The sequence below is a fragment of the Convolutriloba macropyga genome, unplaced genomic scaffold (genome assembly GCF_964194025.1).
Source record: "Convolutriloba macropyga unplaced genomic scaffold, txConMacr16.3 SCAFFOLD_4026, whole genome shotgun sequence".
Lineage (NCBI taxonomy): Eukaryota > Metazoa > Xenacoelomorpha > Acoela > Convolutidae > Convolutriloba > Convolutriloba macropyga.
Genome location: NW_027450170.1, coordinates 1 through 23862, shown reverse-complemented (window position 1 = coordinate 23862; position 23862 = coordinate 1). Strand labels below are relative to the sequence as shown.

General features: G+C 34.5%; 1 protein-coding gene across 1 annotated transcript; it reads left to right on the top strand.

Moving 5' to 3' along the window:
• Positions 1-183: 183 nt before the first annotated feature.
• Positions 184-23767, top strand: LOC142355678 (calbindin-like; the record flags this gene model as incomplete). The annotated part of the gene is made up of 3 exons (XM_075407764.1): positions 184-313; positions 812-1028; positions 23339-23767. Coding segments are annotated over 3 exons (496 nt in total), but the record flags the coding sequence as incomplete, so codon positions are not given.
• Positions 23768-23862: the final 95 nt, after the last annotated feature.

Below are 23862 nucleotides of genomic sequence, written 5' to 3'. Positions count from 1 at the left end.
ACAGAATCACACTGAACTAAACCCCTCTCAAAATCTGATATATATATATATATATATATATATATAAATGAGCTGCTACAATTTTTGATTTGTTTGACCGTTGCTCAGTTTCATTTTGTGCCAATTGGTCAAGTTTTCTCGCTGCCATGAATAGCAGGTGAGCTGTTTCAATATTTGTTTCAGGAGTGGATTCATAGAGGTGGATCCAAAATTGGAAGGCGAAGAAAGCGAGTTTGAAAAGTTCATGTATGACCTGGTCGAAATTGTGTTTAACGAGAAGATGGACAAAGAAGCCACCAAAAATGTTTCAAAGGTAGCGAATTGCGTGAGCTGAGGAAACATAGATTTTAGCCTCTCATCTATAGCTCAACTTGTTTCTGAAATGCTTTATAATGCTTTATTCTTAAGAGACTTAAAAGACCAAGTGAATTTGATTAAAAAAATCGTTTGAAATGATGAACTTCTATTTCAAGCACGTGGTTATGTGTTGTTGCAATCATCATTTTATTCGACTGTTGATAAAAGTCACACTCTACGTCAAAGTCATTGGAAATGGTAACTCTTGTTAAGGGCAAGTTTTCGACTCAGCTGAAAATTTCATCTATACATTTCTTTTTCTTTTTCTTAATGAGCTCATAAAAGTTGGTAGTTGGTCTGCACATTTAGAGTTTGAGCTCAGGTAGTTGGTTTGACACTTAAGTAATCACAGAAAGACATTTTAAGAAGATGTTAAGAAGCCTTTCTGATCTCGTTCACAGTGCGATGTCATTTTTGTCCGTATTTTGACCCGCAAACTTGAATAATTTTTTAGGCATTTGTGACGGAGTACAACACAGGAGAGAAAGGCAAGTTTGGCATGAGTGAAATGATGGATATTTTACCAGTGGAAGAGAGTGGTTTGCAGAAGTTGGTGGTGGAGTGTAAGATGAGTAGTCTGGATGTTGACAAGATATTCCAGCATTACGACACAGACAACTCTGGATACATTCAAGAGGAGGAGCTGGAACTACTAGTCAGGGATCTAATCAGTCAGTGTCATAATCTAATGAAAGTTACTTAACGGAAGATTTTAACATCCATTATTATCAAAAAGTTCAATAAAAAAGTTGCAATCAAAATCAAATGGAAGCCCTGACATTCTGTATGGCGAAGGCAAACCCAGGCTGAGGTGTGCGCTCGAAACCGTCCTGGTCCAGACCATTTCGAGCGCACACCTGACCTTTGTGCGCTCGAAATCACAGGGTCTGGAAGGTGGAATGAGCGCATTTGAGTCTGATCATAGGCGGATTTGAGCGCACTTCGAGCGCATAGAAACTGTCGAGCTGGCTTGAGTCTGATCATGAACGACTTCGAGCGCAACTGAATCTGATCATAAACAGCTCCAAGTGCAACTCAGTCTGGACCAGGAGTGCTTCGAGCGCAGGATAATCGATAAACCTGCGCTCGAAGCCTTCCGATCAGAGAGAATTTCGAGCGCAACTGGATCTGACAAAAACGGTTTTGAGCGCAACTGAGTCAATTATCAAAAATGCTAGGAGCGCAATTGAGTCTGATCAGAAACCGCTACGGCGCAATTGATTCCGATCAGAACTGGCCTCGAGAACAAGAGAAGTGATAAAATAGCTAAATTTGTGTCGGAAAAATCTCTCAAGTCCAGTTGAAAAACCGGTTTTTGATATTTTCCAGTATGTTCTGATCTTTTTCTACCATATTGGTAGCATGTTTTTAGCATTTTGGTATCTGAAGTACTTCTAAGCTTCTCTATTTCTATTATTGTATTCATTGAAAAGATCGAGATTTTTGAAATATCGGGTACGCTGCAATTGATGAACTACGAGTAACTAAAACTGACGATGCAAGAGTGCGCAATAGTGCACCTTTTAGGAACTTTTGCTATTTTGTAAGACCAAACTCATCATTTGTTTAATTTTTGCAACCAATTTTTGCGTCATCTATTAATAGATGATGCAAAACTTGGTTGCAAAAATAGAGAAGCTTAGAATGACTTTAGATACAAATATGCTTCATAATCTTAACAGCAGAGATATACACTTACCCAAATGCAGAAGTTCAAGGGGTCGATATCTCTCGAAGAGAAAGGGGGAAAAATTATTAGCGCACAAAATTTTCCTACTTTCGCCATGAAGGCTTTTAGTAGTAGTAAAAATGCCTGTATTATAACGGGGGGACCTGTCCCACCCCGTTACAATACCGGCATGGTCTTTATTAGGTGCCCTTGTCGAAAACTTGTAAAAATTTTCGAAAATTTTGTTTCTCGTGGTTGGCAAAGACTTGTATTTTTTTTGTGTGAATTTGGTGTTGTGAGAGTGGTGGAACTTGTCAAATTTTTGGAAAACATTTGGTGCGGTGAACGTGTAGAACTTTTCTAAATTTTTCTAAAATTTTGCGATTTTTTTTTTCTTTTGCTAGTCTAATGAGACTAATAAAGGACTGAAAAGCGAAAGTGACTAACCTGATGGATTACTGAGGTAAGGAAAGAAAAAAGATAGTTTATATTTGATAAGTTTTTGTTCCAATGTAAGAAATTTAATAGTTTCGCAAGATTGAGACCGCAAAAGTGGTATTAGTTTTATGGGTTTTATTGCCCATATGTTTGAATTAACAAAAAAGTGCGAAGTAATGAAATTGGAAGTTTGTTGATTTTCAAGCTTAGAGAGAAGTTTCAAAAAGAGTTTCGAACTGAAAATAGCGCATGAGAATGAATGAGGGACAAATTATCATGAAAATTGACTGAAAAATTGAAGAAAATGATGTTTAAAATTTGTCTGAGAATTGGTTAAAAAAGTGATTTTATCGCTTCATTACAGTGTCGGGAAATGCTTGATGTGGGGCCAAATGAATTTTGGTAAAATTACGGGTTAAAAAAGTTTGAGTGGAGCACTTAAGGTGCATTGAAACCATTTTGCGTCAAAAACAAAAAAAAATTGAAAAAAAGTGTGAAAATTGCTGATTTTGGCGGTAAAAAGTTTAAATTATTGTTTTTCGCCGCCAATAAGCATTTATATACTTTTTAAGAAAATATTGAAACATGAAAAGAGAAATACTTTTAAGGAATCGGGTTTATATTAAGTATTATTTAGTTATAAATTGCATCTAAATTTTTTGTATTTTTTGATGAAAAAAGGCCAAAAATGTGCAAAAATGTGGTAAAAATGTAGAATAAATGTTCTTTGCTGTTTATAAGGGAGTGGGCAACAAAGTTTAATAAGATGAAAGTTTGCTCGAACAATTATTAATGAGTAATTGAGTGTTGTTTGCATATTACTTTTTGTTAAATTTTTGTCATTTTTCGGCGTTTTTTGACAAACAATTAAACAAATTGTTTCTTGGGCGAAGAATGTAGAATAAGGTGATGGTTCTTAGTTGAAACGCAATTTTCAATGGAATTTAACAGCTTGGCGAAAAAAATAATAGCGATTAACTGGTTGCTGCATATATGTTTTTTTTGTTATTTTTTATATTTTTTAGTTAAAACTATCGCTATTTTGCGAACCAATTGTTATAAAAGGACAGTCGACTAAAATAGCTGACGTCCAATTGTACAGTTTTCAATTGTACAACGTTATTTTAATTATTTGAGCTGAAATTGTTGATAAAAAAGTGTGAGAGATTGAGATTAATAAAGGCATGATTTTGACAATTTTGCTGGCTGTTAACCCATTTACGTTTCTATGAAGACTTCTTTCAAGTGTTCATGTATTACTTCACTAGATGGTAGAAAACACTTGGGTGTGGCAACCAAAAAGGTAAGCTGAGTTTGAGTTCTGTTTTTATCAAATTTGTGCAATCGACCATGTAAAGCCAAAGTGAGGAAAAGTGCTCTTAAATAGTTTTATTGGTATTGCATTTTCTTTACGATTCAAATCAGAGCAAGCCGCATTTCTTAATTTCCTCTTACAGCGTTTCGATACCATTAAGAGTGTATTTCTTGTCCACAACGGAAACAAAGTTACTGAAAAGTTTTCCTTCCACGATAATAGTGACTTACCACGAAATTTCGTGCTTTAGCAAACAAATTGTTGTTCCTTCAGGGAAAACATACAAAACAACGGGAACAAATATTACTCTACAATTCTTCAAAAAAGATTCCGAGGAAGTTCGTTTTAACCAAAGAAAAGCTCTCTCAGCTGCTGAATTCGATCTTCTCGGCCCGAAAAAAAAAACGATTCAAGATCTGTCGTCTCGAGGAACTGCAAAGAAAAATAAACAAAGGCAACGATCTGGTTGTGAAAGAGATCTCAAAAAAGCTGCAGTACGAAGGTGGAAGAGCAAAAAAATTACGACAAAAAATTGCAATTAAAGCAAGTGAAAGTGACAAGGAAAACTATTTACCAAAATGGTGGAGGCAAGGGTTGAGCGCACTCCGGAATATTTTCGTCAGTTTGCCAAACAATATCGTTTTTTTATATGTCAAAGTGAGCCTATATTTGACCATACAGTAACAGAGAACTTTGCCTGCAGCTTGCACATGAATGACAATTTTTGTAAATTACCTGGATTTCATTATCATGTTATTGCCTCCAACGATCAACTTCCTGATTTTTTCAAGTCTACAGCATCCAAACGGTTTAGTATACCTTGTCTCTTCACCTATTTCAAACTTTTTATTAAAAACAACTTATCAGAGACAATTTTTCGTGGAGAAATAATGAAAAAACCGACAAAGCGTTGAACTACAACGAGCAACAGCAATTGAACTTTGAAAACGCTAAGAGAAAACTACCTAATGTTGATTGTGTTTTTACCAATAGTGTTCAAACTCAAACTGACTTTTGGCCTACTTGTACGACTGATAGATTCTATAATATTAATAATCGTGGTCTGTACGGTGAGCTTTCCAAAATACTTGATATGTTAAATAGTTGCTATGGTTGTTTGCATTTTGATAATATTTTGATTCTTATAATTTTTATTGTAGAATCGAAATCTTTTAATTAATAATTGTGTTGTTGTTGTTTTTAAAGAAAAAATTGAGCAAACGTTAGAGCATACGATTAGCAAAGCGTAGCAAATCATTATCGTTCGTATTCAACAATAAAGGATATTCGTAACCAAACATCACATGCGGAATTTAAATGCAAAAAAGTCCACAGACTTTTGAGTTTTGATTTTGAACTGGCTTAAGTTTGAGTGCTTGAGTTACTTCATTGTAAAACTGCACCAGACGGCAATAGATTTGTATCGATAGTTTTGTATTTGATAGATTTGTATTTGATAGTTTTGTATCGGTATTCCAAGCGGATCAGCCAAATAAACATTGTTTTCGTGAACCAAAAGAACCGTTCATTACTTCTCTCATAATGCGCTTGTGAAGCATTAACTATAATAAATCCTTCGATTGCTAGCTTTAGGAAATTGTCTGCTGGAAAAACTCCATGAAAAAAATTCATATGAAAAAATTTTCCCAACAAATAGCGTATTTTATCACTATCCATCGGTGGGGTAGGGGGTAATTGAGTTTTTTGTCACCTTTTGTTCCGATTTAACAAAAAACGTTGAGTTTTTTTCGCCCAGAAACAAAATTTCTATGTTGGCTGCCAATGATGCGTAAAATATAAGTTGAACCGAAATTGAGCAATTTGTTTGTTCTGGATGAATGAAATCTTGAGAAGACTCTTGCGTTGAAGTTAAGTCAAAAGCTAAAGTTAGGTGATTGGGATAATTGTCCAGAGTTTTGCCATGACCACCTTTGTCAGGAAAATCCAGGGCTTCCAGAGTATTGAAGTAAGTGCGGTGGTTAAAAGTTGTTGAGACCGGTGTTCCAACAATAGGTTGACAATTTCTATAAACAACAATTTGGCTGAAATTGAATTTCTGGTAGTGAAAAGGATTGTTGCAATTAATTCCGAAGTATGCTTGATTTGCTGCCCTTGCGATTATCATACGTCGTAGAGGTTCTTTTGATAAAATGTCTTCATGACTCCAACTTCAAAATATTCCAGTTGTAGCTAAAAAGGTACGTGGCAATACCTCTGTATAGCGATACAAGGCAGGTGTTTTTAGAAGAGTTTTCTCAATTGCCGTAAAAGCAAGATCCGCAATTGTCATTTGTCTAACGTGGAGATTAGCTTCAATTATTTTAAATTTGTAATGATTGTTTGACACTGAAACTACAATAAAATCATTTGTAGACCTTCTGACTTAAATTCGCAGAGTGACACCACTAAGTAGGTGTTTATCACAAGTTAAAAAATCTTTCGCCGGATTTCCAATAAAATAGTTTTCATGGGAATTAGGAACAAGAGCTTTTCTGGCCTCTACGTCGTCCGCGCGACCGTCGTTGCCATCAATTTTAGCTGGCTCATCCTCGTAATAAAATCCCTGACAAACTAGCCATGTTTTTTCTGCAGTTTTTCCTGTCGAAAATTCCCTTTCAATGAATGCTTTGATAAATCGTTTTTTTTTGAATATCGTATTCTTTGAATATCGTTTTTTTTATATGTCAAAATGAGCCTATATTTGACCATTTGACCATACAGTAACAAAGAACTTTGCCTGCAGCTTGCATATGAATGACAATTTTTGCAAATTACCTGGATTTCATTATCATGTTGTTGCCTCCAACGATCAACTTCCTGATTCTTTCAAGTCTACAGCACCCAAACCGTTTAGTATACCTTGTCTCTTCACATATTTCAAACTTTTTATCAAAAACAACTTATCAAAGACAATTTTTCGTGGAGAAATAATGAAAAAACCGACAAAGCGTTGAACTACAACGAGCAACAGCAATTGAACTTTGAAAACGCTAAGAGAAAACTACCTAATGTTGATTGTGTTTTTACCAATAGTGTTCAAACTCAAACTGACTTTTTGCTTACTTGTACGACTGATAGATTCTATAATATTAATAATCGTGGTCTGTACGGTGAGCTTTCCAAAATACTTGATATGTTAAATAGTTGCTATGGTTGTTTGCATTTTTATAATATTTTGATTCTTATAATTTTTAATGTAGAATCGAAATCTTCTAATTAATAATTGTGTTGTTGTTGTTGTTAAAGAAAAAATTGAGCAAAAAAAGTTAATTAAAAACGTTAGAGCATACGATTAGCAAAGCGTAGCAAATCATTATCGTTCGTAATCAACAATAAAGGATATTCGTAACCAAACATCAAATGCGGAATTTAAATGCAAAAAAGTCCACAGAATTTTGAGTTTTGATTTTCAACTGGCTTAAGTTTGAGTGCTTGAGTTAGTTCATTGTGAAACTGCACCAGGCGGTAATATATTTGTATCGATAGTTTTGTATTCGATAGATTTGTATTTGATAGTTTTGTATCGGTATTCCAAGCGGATCAGCCAAATAAACATTGTTTTCGTGAACCAAAAGAACCGTTCATTACTTCTCTCATAATGCGCTGGTGAAGCATTAACTATAATAAATCCTTCGATTGCTAGCTTTAGGAAATTGTCTGCTGCAAAAACTCCATAAAAAATATTTTATATCAAAAAATTTTCCCATTAAATAGCGTATTTTATCACTATCCATCGGTGGGGTAGGGGATAATTGAGTTTTTTGTCAACTTTTGTTCCGATTTAACAAAAAACGTTGAGCTTTTTTCGCCCAGAAACAAAATTTCTATGTTGGCTGCCAATGATCCGTCAAATATAAGTTGAACCGAAATTGAGCAATTTGTTTGTTCTGGATGAATGAAATCTTGAGAAGACTCTTGCGTTGAAGTTAAGTCAAAAGCTAAAGATAGGTGATTGGGATAATTGTCCAGAGTTATGCCATGACCACCTTTGTCAGGAAAATCCAGAGCTTCCATAGTATTGACGTAAGTGCGGTGGTTAAAAGTTGTTGAGACTGGTGTTCCAACAATAGGTTGACCGTTTCTATAAACAACAATTAGGCTGAACTTGAATTTCTGGTAGTGAAAAGGATTGGTGCAATTAATTCCGAAGTATGCTTGATTTGCTGCCCTTGCGATTATCATACGTCGTAGAGGTTCTTTTGAGAAAATGTCCTCATGACTCCAACTTGAAAATATTCCAGTTGTAGCTAAACAGGTACGTGGCAATACCTCTGTATAGCGATACACGGCAGGTGTTTTTAGTAGAGTTTTCTCAATTGCCGTAAAAACAAGATTCGCAATTGTCATTTGTCTAACGTGGAGATTAGCTTCAATTATTTTAAATTTGTAATGTTTGTTTGACACTGAAACTACAATAAAATCATTTGTAGAACTTCTGACTTAAATTCGCAGAGTGACACCACTAAGTAAGTGTTTATCACAAGTTAAAATATCTTTCGCCGGATTTACAATAAAATAGTTTTCATGGGAGTTAGGAACAAGAGCTTTTCTGGCCTCTACGTCGTCCGCGCGACTGTCGTTGCCATCAATTTTAGCTGGCTCATCCTCGTAATAAAATCCCTGACAAACTAGCCATGTTTTTTCTGCAGTTTTTCCTGACGAAAATTCCCTTTCAATGAATGTTTTGAGCGCACAATTTCCGTTTGTGTTGGAAATTTCAACACTGTTAGCAGATACAGTGCATTGTGAAAATAAAAAAAGTAATGCGTTGTTGCTTAAGTATGGCGCGTCTGTATTTGTAGCATCAGTTCTTGTCCGTAAATCGCCGTCATTGTTTCGGGAGATTTTGCATTTAATTTCAAGGAGAAATTTTTGTAAACCTTTGAAATTGTTCCTGTTACCCAAAACCTCATACTCAATCATTGGACCATCCGGGGAATATGATGGTCCGACCTTTTGAGTAAAAACATTGTCAAAAATATTAAGCAGAGGCTGTTTTCCAAACAAATCAAGTGTGGTTTGTGTTGCTTCTGCGGGCAGTAAATTAGTAATCTTTTTGAACTTTTGAAAGGAAATTTGACCGACTTCTCCTCAAAGGCTTCTTCTTACGAATGCCTTGTTTTGGTTTCTCACCGTTTGCTTTCAATTTACACATTCTTCCTGTTTTTGATCCGCCCACTTGTTTTCTTACAGTTTGTTACACAGTCGATTTTTTGCTTGTTTTAGAGACTTTTTCTTTGTAACTAAATCTACCAGCTCAGGAGCTTCTTGAACAATTAATTCACGTCCAATCTTTTTGCATACAGTCCAAAGAAATTTTCTTGTAATCGGTAATGCGGCTCTGCCAATACCTGCTGCTAAAGCTCCAAAGCCAGTTCCTCGTTGGCGTTAATGTCCTGAAAAGTACGATGACACCGATTGCTGTTGATAGTAGGCTTCCATTTAGTCAAATTTTTTTTAGAGTCAAAATAACTTTTCCTGTTCCAGCGAAAGGAACTAATTGTCCGGTTTCTGTCCGGAATTTAATTTCAATTAACTGAAAATTTGCTGATAATAATTTTTTGTATTCCCGGTTGTTGAAAACAATTCTCTGTGTGTTGACTCTATTTCGCAGGGGCTACCGTTTTTCAGGCGTTGTGTTGAATCAAGGACCCGAATAAAAGCAGCTCTAGTATCACCTACGTATTGATACTCAATTATGTTAACGTAAAAAAAGATCAGTTGCGTCCCTGGAGAGAAATCATGAAGATAATCACCAACACAAGTTTTTTCTTCATCATCAGCATTGGTAAGACTTTCAAAAGTGTCAAACATCTTGTATCCAAAAATGATAACCAGACCCATTATGAATACCGTTGAAAGCTAGTATGCTTAGAATTTCGATATCCGGAAAAGTAATTCCTTCCTTTTTACCAAAAAAAGAGAAACAAAACCCCATTGATTTTGTTAAATTGATAGTCAAAATGAGGCAATCAGGTAGCTGTTTTTAAGGATCTCAAAAGATGGTCCCGGTTTTCATAGGAACCAATTTCAATGATTGGCTCTTTCTCCTCCGTATGGTCTGGAGACAGCACCAAATGGAATACTTTTCACATAAAACTTAAGGCCTTCGGAAAAAAGTATCTTCAAATCTCTGTTGTTCACTTTATTTTTTTTGCCGGGCAGATAATTTCACTTAGTGCAACTCGCCAATCCCTCTCCAAATTAAACTTTTCATTGAAATAATTTTTGAATGAGGAAAAGGTGTTTTGAGACCCATCATGAATACCGTTGAAAGCTAGTATGCTTAGAATTTCGTTATCCGGAAAAGTAATTCCTTCCTTTTTACCAAAAAAAGAGGAACAAAACCCCAATGATTTTGTTAAATTGATAGTCAAAATGAGGCAATCAGGTAGCTGTTTTTAAGGATCTCAAAAGATGTCCCGGTTTTCATAGGAACCAATTTCAATGATTGGCTCGTTCTCCTCCGTATGGTCTGGAGACAGCATCAAATGGAATACTTTTCACATAAAACTTAAGGCCTTCGGAAAAAATTATCTTCAAATCTCTGTTGTTCACTTTATTTTTTTTACCGGGCAGATAATTTCACTTAGTGCAACTCGCCAATCCCTCTCCAAATTAAACTTTTCATTGAAATAATTTTTGAATGAGGAAAAGGTGTTTTGAGGAAAAATATTCGTAGAGGCTGATGAAACTAAGTGAATCCTGAATGCATTCATGTTTTGTTATTTCACTACTGTTGACTTTAACTTTAACCAATATTAATTCATTAATTTTTCTTTTGACTGGCTCTTGGGATGCGTCAATGAGACTATTAGTACGGGGGTTTATTGTAGGTATATCGTAAATCTCAAAAATTTTGTTGGTAAGTGTTTGCTTGTTTCCTTTTCTAAAAGGAAGATCCGCTTTTTTGATATTCGCACAAAGTCCCCAACGTGAAACTTTGGTCGGCGAACTAGTTTTGTTGATGCATCAAAAATTAATTGTATCAAGTAGGAACGTCTTTATTTGTTACTTTATTCGGCGCCAATTTCGTTAATCTGTTGACTCTAGAGTTAATGGTTCGTAAAAAGCTCTGAAACTGATTGTTATACGAGTATGACCATTTGTCCTTTAAATACTTGTATATCAATTTCTTGAGCGATCGTATATTTCTTCCCGCAAATGCTGATTTTTTTCTCGCTGAAAGTTTCATAAACTTCAATTTCTTTTTTCTGAAAAAGAGTGCTGAAGGAGCCCTTAAATTCTGTAACAGCATCTACCCAAAGTTTTTTAGGTCGATTGTTTTTTATCATTTTCTTAAACTCATCTGCTGTTGTTGATGCTTACTTTGTAATTAAGGGTTCGACCCGTAGATAACGTGAGAGGCAGTCCGCAGCAACCAATAAATATTTTACATCTTTTTTCTCTTTTGCTAATTTATCCACATAAGCCAAGTCTAGCGACCAAATCTCATTTATGTCGTAAGCAATGTCTTTCAGTGTTGGAAATCTTTTTAAACTAAAGCACTTTTTTCATTCGTCAAAATAATCCCAGTCCTTCTCCTCTTGCTGAGTTCTGTCTTCCTTTGAGTTTTCGAAACCACTTCCGGCGTCTGAGGATTCCCCTGTAAGTAATTGGCTGGTTTATTTGTGCCTGATTCATTTTGGCGCAACAGTTTTGTTCTTTTTCTGTTTGGTAACACTATGAGTATTTTTCCGGATCGCAATTTTAGCATTACTGTTGATCACCAAGTCTACTTTTGTGTTTAAGGCCTCTAGAATCTTGAAATAATCTGGATTATCTATTTATTTAGTTGGTTGCTCTAAATCTTAGAGAAAACTGGGTCCATTTATTCCTGTCGCTGTTCCATCACCAAATGACATTTTCATTTTCGTCTATAGCATTTTTTTGATTCCTCAGTTAGATTAACTATTTTTTCCGACCTGGTAAATTTTGCTGGCACTAGCATATTGAGATTTTGCAGAATTTTGTCCGCAGGTAATTTTGACAACTCAATGGGATCAGTTGCTTCCCTTGTATCCAAATTTTCTTGGTTCTCTTGGTCAGTGTTTGGTTGCATACGGTTCAAAAACGAAAATTGAGCACTGTAGGCTGAACTCTGGGATCATTTTGAATTTGTGAGGAATTATGAGTTGAATCAGTTCGAAACCGGTTTCTGTTAGTAAAAGTGCTCGTCGTTTATCAGTTGACAAATCCCGTAAATCATTGTGAAGACATTAGCACAAAACCAGTATAACAGCAGTATCACAACAACGCAAATATATCCTTAACTGTTTTGGCTGCAAATGCACCATTTGCTTCATTATAGGTACTTTTTTTTCATTTTTTAGAGGAATTGTCTTTGATTTATCAGATGGAATCTACAAAAACTGCAGGAACTGGCTCAGAAATATTTGAACAGTATCGTAAACAATCAGAAGCTTTTGGATCAAGATTGATAAGTAAATGACCAAACGGTTCTTTCGTTGACAATTGATAGCAAAGTTTTGAAAATTTAACAAAGTTCAACTGTTGGCCTGAAATTTCGACTTGTTGAATATCAAGAGCTGATTTGAACGAAATGATGTGTGTTGTGTTCAAGTCTATTGTACGAGATCACTTACTCTTTTGATAAAAGTTGTGATTTATAAAATTAACATTAATGTTTTTGTGGCGCGCTGCAGTGGCCAGTTTAACAAATTCTTTGTCATTGTACATTTCTTCGCACGAGTCGTCTATTATCAGAGGACAGTTTGCAAGGCTATTCGAAAATTCTAAATTGGCGTACTTTACAAACGTAACACCAAGTGTTCTCCCAATTTTAAATATATATCTGTTGTATTTCGCTGTATCAAAATATAATGTTGTTAAATTTTGGGTAAAATGTGTATCCACTCAGCATTAAGTCTGTTTTGCCACAACCTGAAGAACCTAAAACGGCCATGAAGACCCTATCTTGCTTAGATATAATCTTATTCATATTCTTGTATTTGGTAAAATGTATTCGATTGAATTTGAAAATATTGACATCCAAACTGATGTTTCTTCATAATTTGGTTTTAAAACGGTTAATTTAACAATGCAAAGTGATATTAGCAGTAAAATAACAAACATTTGAACGAAAAATACAACTTCCGACCGTGGCAACGTTGTCTGATTACGAAATTTTTATCAAGACATGCTGCTACTTTTTTTTTCAAAAAACGTTCTTCTACAACAGCATCAACTTGATCAATGGCTACTCCCTCCATCTCGAGACAAAACAAATTTTCTTAAAAAATTATTGAGAAAAAGTCTCACTAAATATGACAATTCATAGCAAGTGAACTCAGTTAGAGAGTCTTTCATATGAACCATAAGGCACTCAGAGAGTCTCTCAGTTTTGTCATAATGAACAATTTTGTGCACTCTTTCTTCCTTCATCTAGTGTTGAATCTCTTTTGGCAGCGAAGGATCGATCTTGTCTATTTCTTCACCAACAGGGAGCTTCGACATCAGTAAGAGTCTCGGAGGACAGACTTCCACTGAAGAAAAAGGTTTAATATAATATACTAATTGAGTAAATGAGTGAACTTCGTCCTCAGTCAGCAACAATATATTTTTTTTCTGTAAAAACTGATTTCCGGTTTTTATGGTTTCGTCTTTGGAAATTCAAAAACTCAGATTCTCGTCCCCGGTAATCAAGGCTCAATTTGTTGAACACGGTGACAAGGGCGCTTCCACTTTCGTCAATTCCTCTCTCATTTGTTAACCAGTTGAAATAGAATATGACTTTTTCTTTTGCACATTGTTTGTTAAAAATATTTTGTCCTTTGAATGATTTCGACAGTTTTGTGTAAAATAGTTCACAGATATCGAAGGACACGCGAGTGAATTCAGATCAACGATAGAGCACTCAAGCAAATCTGACAAAAATTTTACTTTTTCCTCTCCCTTAGCAAAGAAAATTGCACCCGGATTCCTCAAGCGAACGCTTTGAATTATTTGTGTAAGATAGATATAGGGATAGTTTCCTTTGTCCCACTCAATACCGTGCAAATTTTTAGTCAACCAACTGAAAGATTGCTTTTGTTGAGTTGCCAACTCACTATAACTTCTTGGAGGTAAAACTGACACGCAGTCAAGATAGTCCTTGGTGCAAACATTAAGTTCTTTAACAGTAAATTTTTCTTTTCTGTGACGAAACCATTCAACGTCTAACACAACTGTTTTACTACTCAGCATTCCAATTAATGAAAAATTGACGGATGAAAATATTTAGATATAAACATAATAATTATTCCCGACAAATGACCGCTGAAACAGTTGCTGCTTTTTCACGGAAGCTTATAAGAGTAATGAGGTCCTTGGTTATTTATTTCGTATTTGAAATCACCTACGTCGTGTAAAATAGCGTGCAAACGTAAAACTTTTCAGATTTTCAAGTATTTATCTACTGAAGAATTATCTGTGTCGATAATACCACCGTAGTGCCTCAATTTTTGCGCTAAATCAAATTCAAACCCTGCAAGTTCACTGAAATATTCACTTGTAGCCAGAAACTAAATTAATTTTACACTGTTGATTGGGTATATTGATGAAACCGATAAATAACTTTGGGGATTTTGTTCAAACAGTTTCCGCATACAATTGGTTTTTCATGACGCATATCTTCTTTTCGCTAGCCTGGCTGCGCATTAAAATTATTGGAAAAAAAAAGAAAATGGATAATTGGTCATTGCGTCGGGAAAACAATTCATTGACAACAGACAAAGTGGGATTTGATTTATTAAGCACACACTTAACATTGATCACAAAAAAGTAAATTCTTTTGAAACCGTTTCAAGATAAGGAAGCAATAAAAAGAATGTTTATACAATACACTAGTAACCACACACACACATACAGAGACACACATACACAGACACACACACACACACAAAAACAATACGTTATACTGTTGATTACCATTGATAAGAAAGTAATAAAAGTATTCGAGTGGTATGCAGGCACAAAAAGTGTCGTAAAAGCAGTGAGGTCAAGTTTTCTTCCAAAGCTTAATAAACCCTCGAGTTAACAAAGCCTAAAGACTTATATATCTTTTGATCTACAAAGCATTCCTCATATCAACGCTGTTTGGTATTTGAACATTATACTGCACTCATTAATTGCTCTAGATAAGAAAGTAAAAAAATTGGGTGGTTACATGCAACATAGCTAACACGGAAAGATTACAAACATTAAACCGAAAAGAATACTGAGGTTCAACTAAAATACAAGAATTTTAGTGTATTGAACTTGTGTGTAAAAGCTACTTGAACAACCCTTTACAACAAAAACGGTAGGAATTGATTGAAAACTCCTCAGTTTAAAATTAAATCTGAACTCTTAATGTCCTAATTTTCGATTCAACTTTCATTTGCAATCCCAAATCAATTCCAAATCTTTTTTGTTAGAACTGTTCTTGGATTTTGACAACAGATTCCTTTTGTTCACTTCGATTACCAAAATTCTACCATTAGCAAAAAAATTATTTCTAATGTCTCCTCTAGCCATCATTCTAAAGGCGGAATCGACTCCTGACAGCCGAACAATTGATTATGAGACTTAGAGAAAGCAGACTGTTATAATTGTACAGCAGGATTATCAGTTAGATGAGTGGCTTACTGTAAATCACATGGCTGCGCCTATTTTGATTTTTGATTTTATTCAGTCATTTCAATTTGAGAAAGGCCTTATGAAAAGAGCTCAATACTTGCTGGACTTTGTAACGTCTTATGTCAGAGAGTTTGTATTTGACTCAGACACATTGAACGAGGGAGTACAAATTTTTTTTTACGATTATGACGTGAAAGAAATTCCGCTTCATGATAATCAAGAAGGATACTGGAGAGATCTTAAGCTGGTTGAGAGCATTTGGAAAATGAAACCAGATATTGAGAACCCAGAAACTTTTAGCGAACCACCAACACCTGCCATGATTCATGATACAATTGCCTGTACACCTGAAATCAAGCCTGAAAACAAACTAGATGATGTTTCGAGCAGTGGAAGCCTCCACCCGTGAGCAAGTGTTTTGCACCAACGAAACGAAGAATCGATCTCGATTATGAAAACTAAATCAAACTTATTCCTTTGTTGATATTGTTTGTTGTGTGTGTGTGTGTGTGTGTGTGTGTGTGAAATTCTTTTGTGAACCTGACTCTATACATTTTGACTATTTTATAATTCAATTCTCAGATCATTCAGCTTATTTTACTTATCAAACTCTAGCAAAAAAGCACTTCGTATTATTCGTGGTAAAAGTCACTATTATCGTGAAAGGAAAATTTTTCAGTCATAACTTTGTTTCCGTTGTGGACAAGAAATACACACCTAATGGTATTGAAACGCTGTAAGAGGAATTTGAGAAATGCGGCTTGCTTTGATTTGAACCGTAAAGAAAATGCAATACCAATAAAGCTATTTAAAAGCACTTTTCCTCACTTTGGCTTTACATGGTCGATTGCACAGATTTGCTAAAAAATAGAACTCAAACTCAAACTAAGCCTACTTTTATGGTTGCCACACGCAAGTTTTGTCTACCATGTAGTGAAGGCATACATGAACACTTCAAGGAAGTCTTCATAGAAACATAAATGGGTTAACAGCCAGCAAAATTGTCAAAATCATGCCTTTTTGTTCTTAATCTCTCACACTTTTTTTAATCCATAATTTAAGCAAAAATAATTAAAATGACCTTGTACACTTTATGCTGTACAATTGAACGTCAGTTAGATACAGTTGTTTCGCCAAGCTGTTAAATGACAAAATTCCATTGAAAATTGCGTTTCAACTAAGAACCATCACTTTATTTTACATTCTTTGCCCAAGAATTATCAATTTTTCCACTTTTTCATTAAAAAACGCCAAAAAATGACAAAAATTTAACAAAAAGTAACATGCAAACAAAACCAAATTACTCATTATTAATTGTTAGAGCTAACTTTCACTTTATAAAACTTTGTTGCTCACTCCCCTATAGAATTCTCCTGCTAGCATAGAACATTTTATTCTACATTCTTACCTCAAAAATTAACAATTTTTGCACATTTTTGGCCTCTTTTCATCAAAAATTACAAAAAACTAAGTTAGGTACAAGTTATCACTGAAAAATATTTAATATAAACCCGATTCCTTAACAGTATTTCTCCTTCCATATTTTAATAGTTTTTAAAATGTAAACAAATGCTTTTTGGTGGCGAAAAACAAATTTTTTAAAAACTTTTCATCACCAGAAAACAGCAATTTATGCACTTTTTTCAAAATTTTGTCAGTTCTTGAGGCAAAATGGTTTCAAAAATACACCCTAAGCCCTCCACTCAAACTATTTTCAACCCGTATTTTGACCAAAATTCATTTTGCCATCATATCAAGCATTTCCCGACACAGTAAAGAAGCGGTAAGATCACTTTTCTAACCAATTTTCTGTCAAATTTCATACCCAATTTCTTCAATTTTTCAGTCAATTTTCACGATATTTTGTCCCCCATTCATTCTCATGCGCTATTTTTAGTTCGAAACTCTTTTTGAAACTTCTCTCTAAGCTTGAAAATCAACAAACTTCCAATTTCATTACTTCGCACTTACTTCTTAATTCAAACATATGGGAAATAAAACCCACAAAGTTAATGCCACTTTTGCGGTCTCAAACTCGCAAAACTATTATATTTCTTACATTGGAACAAAAACTTATCAAATTTAAACTATCTTTTTTCTTCCCTTACCTCAGTAATCCATCAGGTTAGTCACTTTCGCTTTTCAGTTCTTCATTAGTCTTATTAGACTAAAAAAAGTATTCAGAATTTTTAGAAAAGTTCGCAAAAGTTTCACTCATTTTTACACCGCACCAACTTTTTTCCAAAACTTTTGTAAGTTCGACCACTCTCACAACACCAAATTCACAAAAAATTACAAGTCTCTGCCAACCACGAGAACCACAATTTTTGAAAAATTTTACAAGTCTTCGACAAGGGCACCTAAAAAAGGCCATGCCGGTATTCTAACGGGGGGGGGACAGCCCCCCCCCCCCGTTATAATACAGGCATTTTTATTACTACTGCTTTTACTATGGTGAATGTTTCAATATGTTGAATGTTAATGGTGAAACTGCGACTTCAAGTGTGAGTTTCTCATTCTCCACTTCATAGTTTTTATTAACTGATAACTGCTTGCTTTGTCTCCGAATTTCATTTTGCGACGAAATGCCAGTGACAAAATTTAAATGAAGGAAACTGAAAATATTTAAATGAAGCCAAGAAGAAAAAACTAATTGTTTTCAAATATAAATGGCGTCCTAATCAGTCGTTAGAAAATCAAACAGTAAAATAACAAAAGTCCGTGGGAATTTTGATAAATCCTTTTCCTAATGACGAAAAAAACACGAGATCACAAAGAAACAAACAGCCATAAATTTCAAAAAGCTCACTAATATATTTCTAAAGACAGTGGTGCAGTCAAAACACATTTGTAGAAAACACATTGGGGCTGTCATTAATGAGAAAAATATACAAATGCAATAAAATCAGTATAAACAAACGCAAGAAAATCCTAAAAAAAAATAAAAAGCATAAGCAAATAAGCTTTATAATCTTAGCAACAGAGTAAGTCGAGAAAACGCGGTTTCTGTTACCAAAACAAGTGCATCTTGGGATCTGCTAGTATGGGTAATGACAATGATTTAGGCAATGATCATAATCGGATTCTAGATCCATTTTTTTAGACAAGTAAATTGAAAACATAACCCAGGGGTTAAATATTACAAGTTTAAAATTATATAAACAAAATCAGTACAATGTTAAAAATCAAAATTAGTGGTTCCGTTTTCTAAAGGTAAAAATAACTTTTGAAGCCACCAACGTTCTTTCCAACGGTACAAGTTTGAATTGTTGGAGCAGATGCTGTTTTAACATGCGCTTAAACTTTGATTTTGATCTGATAGTCCAAACATCACGCGGAAGTTTATTTCACTTTTGGATGCTTCTTTTTTGTATTGATCAACTGCTCGACCTTAAGAGAATTAGCTGTTCATTTCTGTTGTTTTTTCTTACTAAGACATTACCACTTAGACAAAAACTCTCAGTGCCGTGTGTTTTCAATAATGAAATATCATTCCTAAGTTTTGAAACACTCATCTGGCTTATTAAAAGTTCTGCAGGCAAAATGCCAGATTTTACTAAGAGATCTGTAGATCTCTCAAACTTTTTTCTCATATAGCAAACTTTAATACCCCAATTGATTTGTCGATTAATTCGCTGCAATGCAGAGAAAATCAAGTTCTGAAAAAATAGAGCACTGAAAGTTAAATGAGAAAGGACTAGGGATTTGAATAGCATCAATCGTGCTTCCAGAGGTAACTGATAACGTAAAAGTATATGGATCTAATCGCTGTGGCCATATTTGATAGGATTCTGTTGAGTTGTACATGAAAATTTAGTTTAGAATCAATTATTATACCCAAGTATCTGCAGTGACTGTGTGGTTTAATTTCTTGTCCCCGAAAAACTATTGGATCAAAATTTTCATGTTCCTTCGAGAGGCAAAGAAGTTTAGTTTTACCTGTACTCATGGTTAATTTGTTTTGCTTTAGATATTTATCTGTTTTCTCCATTATTTCAGAAACACATTTTTCCAGTTCGCTGACATTGTTTCTGCTAAAATGGAAACTTGTGTCATCAGCAAATTGAATTATGTCGAAGTTTCCTTGTACCTTTTCTCGAAAATCATTAATATAGAGAAGAAAAACTAGTGGCCCTAAAACCGTTCCCTGTGGAACACCATGATTTGTTTCCAACCATACTGAGTAAACATCATTTATCTTAACACACTGCTGTCTGTTTTTAAGAAATGAAGCAAATAATTCAACTGCACTCTCTGAAAAACCGTAAGCTTCAATTTTTTTGAGAAAAATTTTGTGCGATATTGAATTAAATGCTTTAGCTAGATCAAAAAAAACAGCAACTGAAAACTTTAAGTTATCATAGTTTTCTTGTAATGCTTCGATTAAGTGTAAAACAGCATCTGTAGAAGACTTATGTTTTTGAAATCCAAACTGTGTACCGTTCAAAATTTTTTCTTTTTGTATAAATTTGTTAACCTGATTGAGAAGTATACGCTCAAAGAGTTTTGCAAACATTGGAGTAATTGAGATAGGCCTATAGTTCTCGCAAATTTTTACGTCCCCTTTTTTGTAGACCGGACTAATGAAAGCAATTTTTAAATTATCCGGGAAAATATTTTGACTAATGCATGTGTTAAAAACAAATTGCAAATGAGTTCCGATTGGAAGCTTTGCTGCCTTGATTGCCCAAGCATTAAAAACTCCTGGACCCGGAGACTTATTGTTGTCGAGTGAATCGATGGCATCATATAGTTCCTTTAGTGTAACTGTTCTGAAGCAAAACTTTTCCCTAACTTCTATGCGAGAAATATTGTCTTCTCATATTGTCACATATTGTCTATTGTATAAGCCTAGTTTTTGAAAACTTCTATTGAGACAATTTGCAATATCAATTTCTTTTTCTACTTTTGTTTCACCGTCGACCAGTTTGTCTATAACGAGACACTCCCTTTCTTTGCCAATTCTTTTTTTGATGAAACTCCATTGTTCTTTACTTGTTGGTAGTTCTTTGAAAAATTGTTTGCAAAACTCGTTTTGAGCTGTTTTTGAACGCCTATTAACTAAATTTCTCTGATATTTGAAAATGGTATGCGCTTGCTCCTATGGGTTATTTTTCCAGATATTAAAAAGTCTATAATTTTTGGCGATTTCTTCTCTCAACTCTTTTGTCAGCCAAGGTTTTTCAGCAATTTTCTTTTCCGGTTGAAAGCTTTTCATAAGTGGGGCGTGGAACTCTAGAGTAGTACTGAAAACGTTTATGAAAGCATTGTACATGCTCTTTCCATCTTCACAATGATATAAGTTACTCCAGTCCTGATTTGAAAGATCAAGAATAAATTTATTTGCATCGAACTTTCTTTTATTTCTACTAATAAAACTTTGCTTCCTGTTTTTACGTTCAAAAGAAAAATTGATAGTGTATAAAACAATCAAGTGATCCATTTCAACTGATGGCGAAAAAATCTGAACATCTTAAATTTGGTTTTTGCTGGAAAACCCATGATCGATTAGTGTTACGCCTTGGCTGGTGGCTCGTGTTGGTTTTTCTGTGTTTGACAAGGTAAGGCCGGAATTACTCGCAAATTCATCCAATAAAGTGGAATCCCTTTTGTTGAAATAATTGAGATCATAATCGCCAAAAAGCAAAACTTCGTCAGTGATCGAGTACGCCGAGGAAGTCTCTGATGTTAATTCGTCAATGAAATAGTTTCCCAAGTTTTAATTTGGACAATACGAAGCATTAATTAGGATTTTGCTAACCGATAGCCCAGATATTTCTACTCATAAGGACTCAAAAAAGCTTTCATTGAGTACATTTAGATCATTTCGCTGTTTTGAAGATATGTCCCTAGGAACACAGATGGCAACACCCCCACCCTTGTTTACTCCTGTCTTTGACGACTTCGATTTTGAATAAAGTTTGTGGTTCGGACTCAAAAAATTCTCTGGATAAATATCTGTTTCATTCAACCAAGTTTCAGTTAGGACTACTATTGTGTTTTGAGTCAAATTTGTCAAAAAGTCAGTGAAAAAGTCATATTTGTTTTTTAAACTGCGTGCATTGAAAAGACAAATGTTTAGATTTTTGCAATCTTTTCTAACTATTTCTATCAGCATGTCCGATTCACGAATGTGAGAAAAAGGACCCGGTTTTAGATGAATATCACCGCTTAGGAGCAAGCGCATGAAGTGTAAAAAAACTATTTTGCAAATACTCAAAAATCGAAAAAAGCGGAACCTAATTTTCACATTATAATAATCATGATTTTGGTTGTGTGACATAACCGAATATATAAATTTTTCATTTGATGTGCTAAGTAAAAAAGCAAAAACTGTTAGTTTGGAATTGCTCATTTTTGCTGACAAAAAAACATTAAGTCACACAACCAAAGGATTGATTAAAAACGCTGAATTTGTCGCAGTGCAATGTTGTTTTGTGACACAGTAATATTATGCTGTTGATAATAGTTCCGAATACTCTTGACAATTTTTTTTTACTCCAGCCAAATTTAAGTGAACAACATCATTAGATATTTCGGATGTTGTAATGTTGCATTTCAAAACCTCTACTTTTGTCCATCTAAATGTTCCATTTAACTCCAAAGCAATATTTCCCAGTTGCTTATTGAACTCTTCAATTTCAATATTATTCGATTCACGCCCATAATGGCCATTTTAAACTTGTGGAATTTCAGAAAGTAGAACTCTGTGAGGTTTCAACTTTTTGATTGCTTTTTTAACAGTTTCACATAATTGAGATGCTGCGGCCACCCCCGAAACAACTTTATCTATACTATTATGATCCGCATGAAAAATGAGTGATTGGTATTTCGCTCCTGACGAATACTGTTCGACTGTTTGTCCCAAATCAATAATTGTTGCAGAGGGATAAGAATGAATCCCAGTATCATAAGAAATATCAGGTTGTCGTATTTTTTTGTATGTACTGTCTGAAATTATAAGATGGTTAGTGTTTCTGTTAAAAAATTTTGGAAAAAATTTTGGTTCCGACGGCTCCAAAAAATTTGTTGAATTTTGAATATTGTGACCCATTAAGTTTTCCAATAGCGAACTGTTCTGATCCCATAAATATCAGACTTCCGATTGGAATTGATCAATCATTCGACACTGGTACGCGTTTGCATTATCTTTCAATTCTATCTGCTGCTTTTGTTTGTCAATAACATGGTTTTGTTCTGACATCGTTTGAGCTTGTTTGTCGATTAATTGTTTCTGTTCTTGTACGATTTCGTGTATTTGCTTTAACTGTTTTCGCATGTCCTCGATGGTGTTTGTAAGTCTTGAAAGTTCATTACTCAATTAATTTTTATTCTGCTGAGGCATTTTTAATCAAAACTTTGGTTGGGTTTCGATTCACGCTGCAAATTGCATTTACCAACTGTTCTGCTCTTTGACTTTTGCTCTTTTTAGTAACCCTTAAAATGTTTGATGACCATTGAGAGTAACGTTTTGTTTGCTTTTTTGTTGAATTTTTTTTATATGAGTTTTTAAGAAAAAGAAATCAGTTGGTCCTCCAATAAAGCATAATATATTACTAAAATTGTGCATTTTTGATACGTTCTAAAGAAGAAAGTTAAGGTAAGTTTGCCTTATCATCACTGAAGTATCAACTTTTACATTACTCAGTTTAAGGCGAAGTCAAGGTAACATTTAACTTAATTTTGCATCAATATATGAGTTTACCTTAAATAAGTTACAGTAAATATACCTTCAGGTTTGTAGTCTGAAGAAATATATTCTCATCCGGAATTGACCTCTGATCGTACCATTCCCATCCGGAAGTGACCTCTGAATATACCATTGCCATACAGAACCAAAACCCAGACCCTGTAATTTTGGTCTGGGAACACACCGTGTGCGTTGGAATTGGTCTGATTAGAGGTCACTTGCGGATGGGACCTCAACCTTGGTATTTTAGAGAAAAAGAGTGATAGTGACAAGGATGAAGTTGTGGACTCTGAGGTGTCAGATTACAAAGCAGAGCTACTCACTCTTGCAGACAAGGACGGAGATGGACAAATAAGCAAAGCAGAATTGCTGCTCTTGGTCAAAATGTTTCTAAGATAGAATTGCACGCCACAACTTCAACTCATCCACACTACATCGCCCAATCAATTGAGAAGTTTCTTCAAAATAAACCAAATTATATTCAAATCATTTTTATTTCTTATTGCTCACTCGTCCACTTGTTATGTAATGATAGATTCATATGCTTCCTATTTGGTGTTAGCGATAAATAGTCAGCTAGTTAACTACATGTCCAATTGATTGCTTAACAACTGTTTTGGTTTTTCTTTGCTTCATGTTTCTTCTGATATTTTCCTAATTCAATTTCTTAAAGACATAATTCAATTCTTCCACTCGGTAGATTTTTATCAAGCTGAAAGCTTGGTAATTTGCATTTTTCTGTAATCTCCCAAGTTTTCCATCGTCATACTAGTA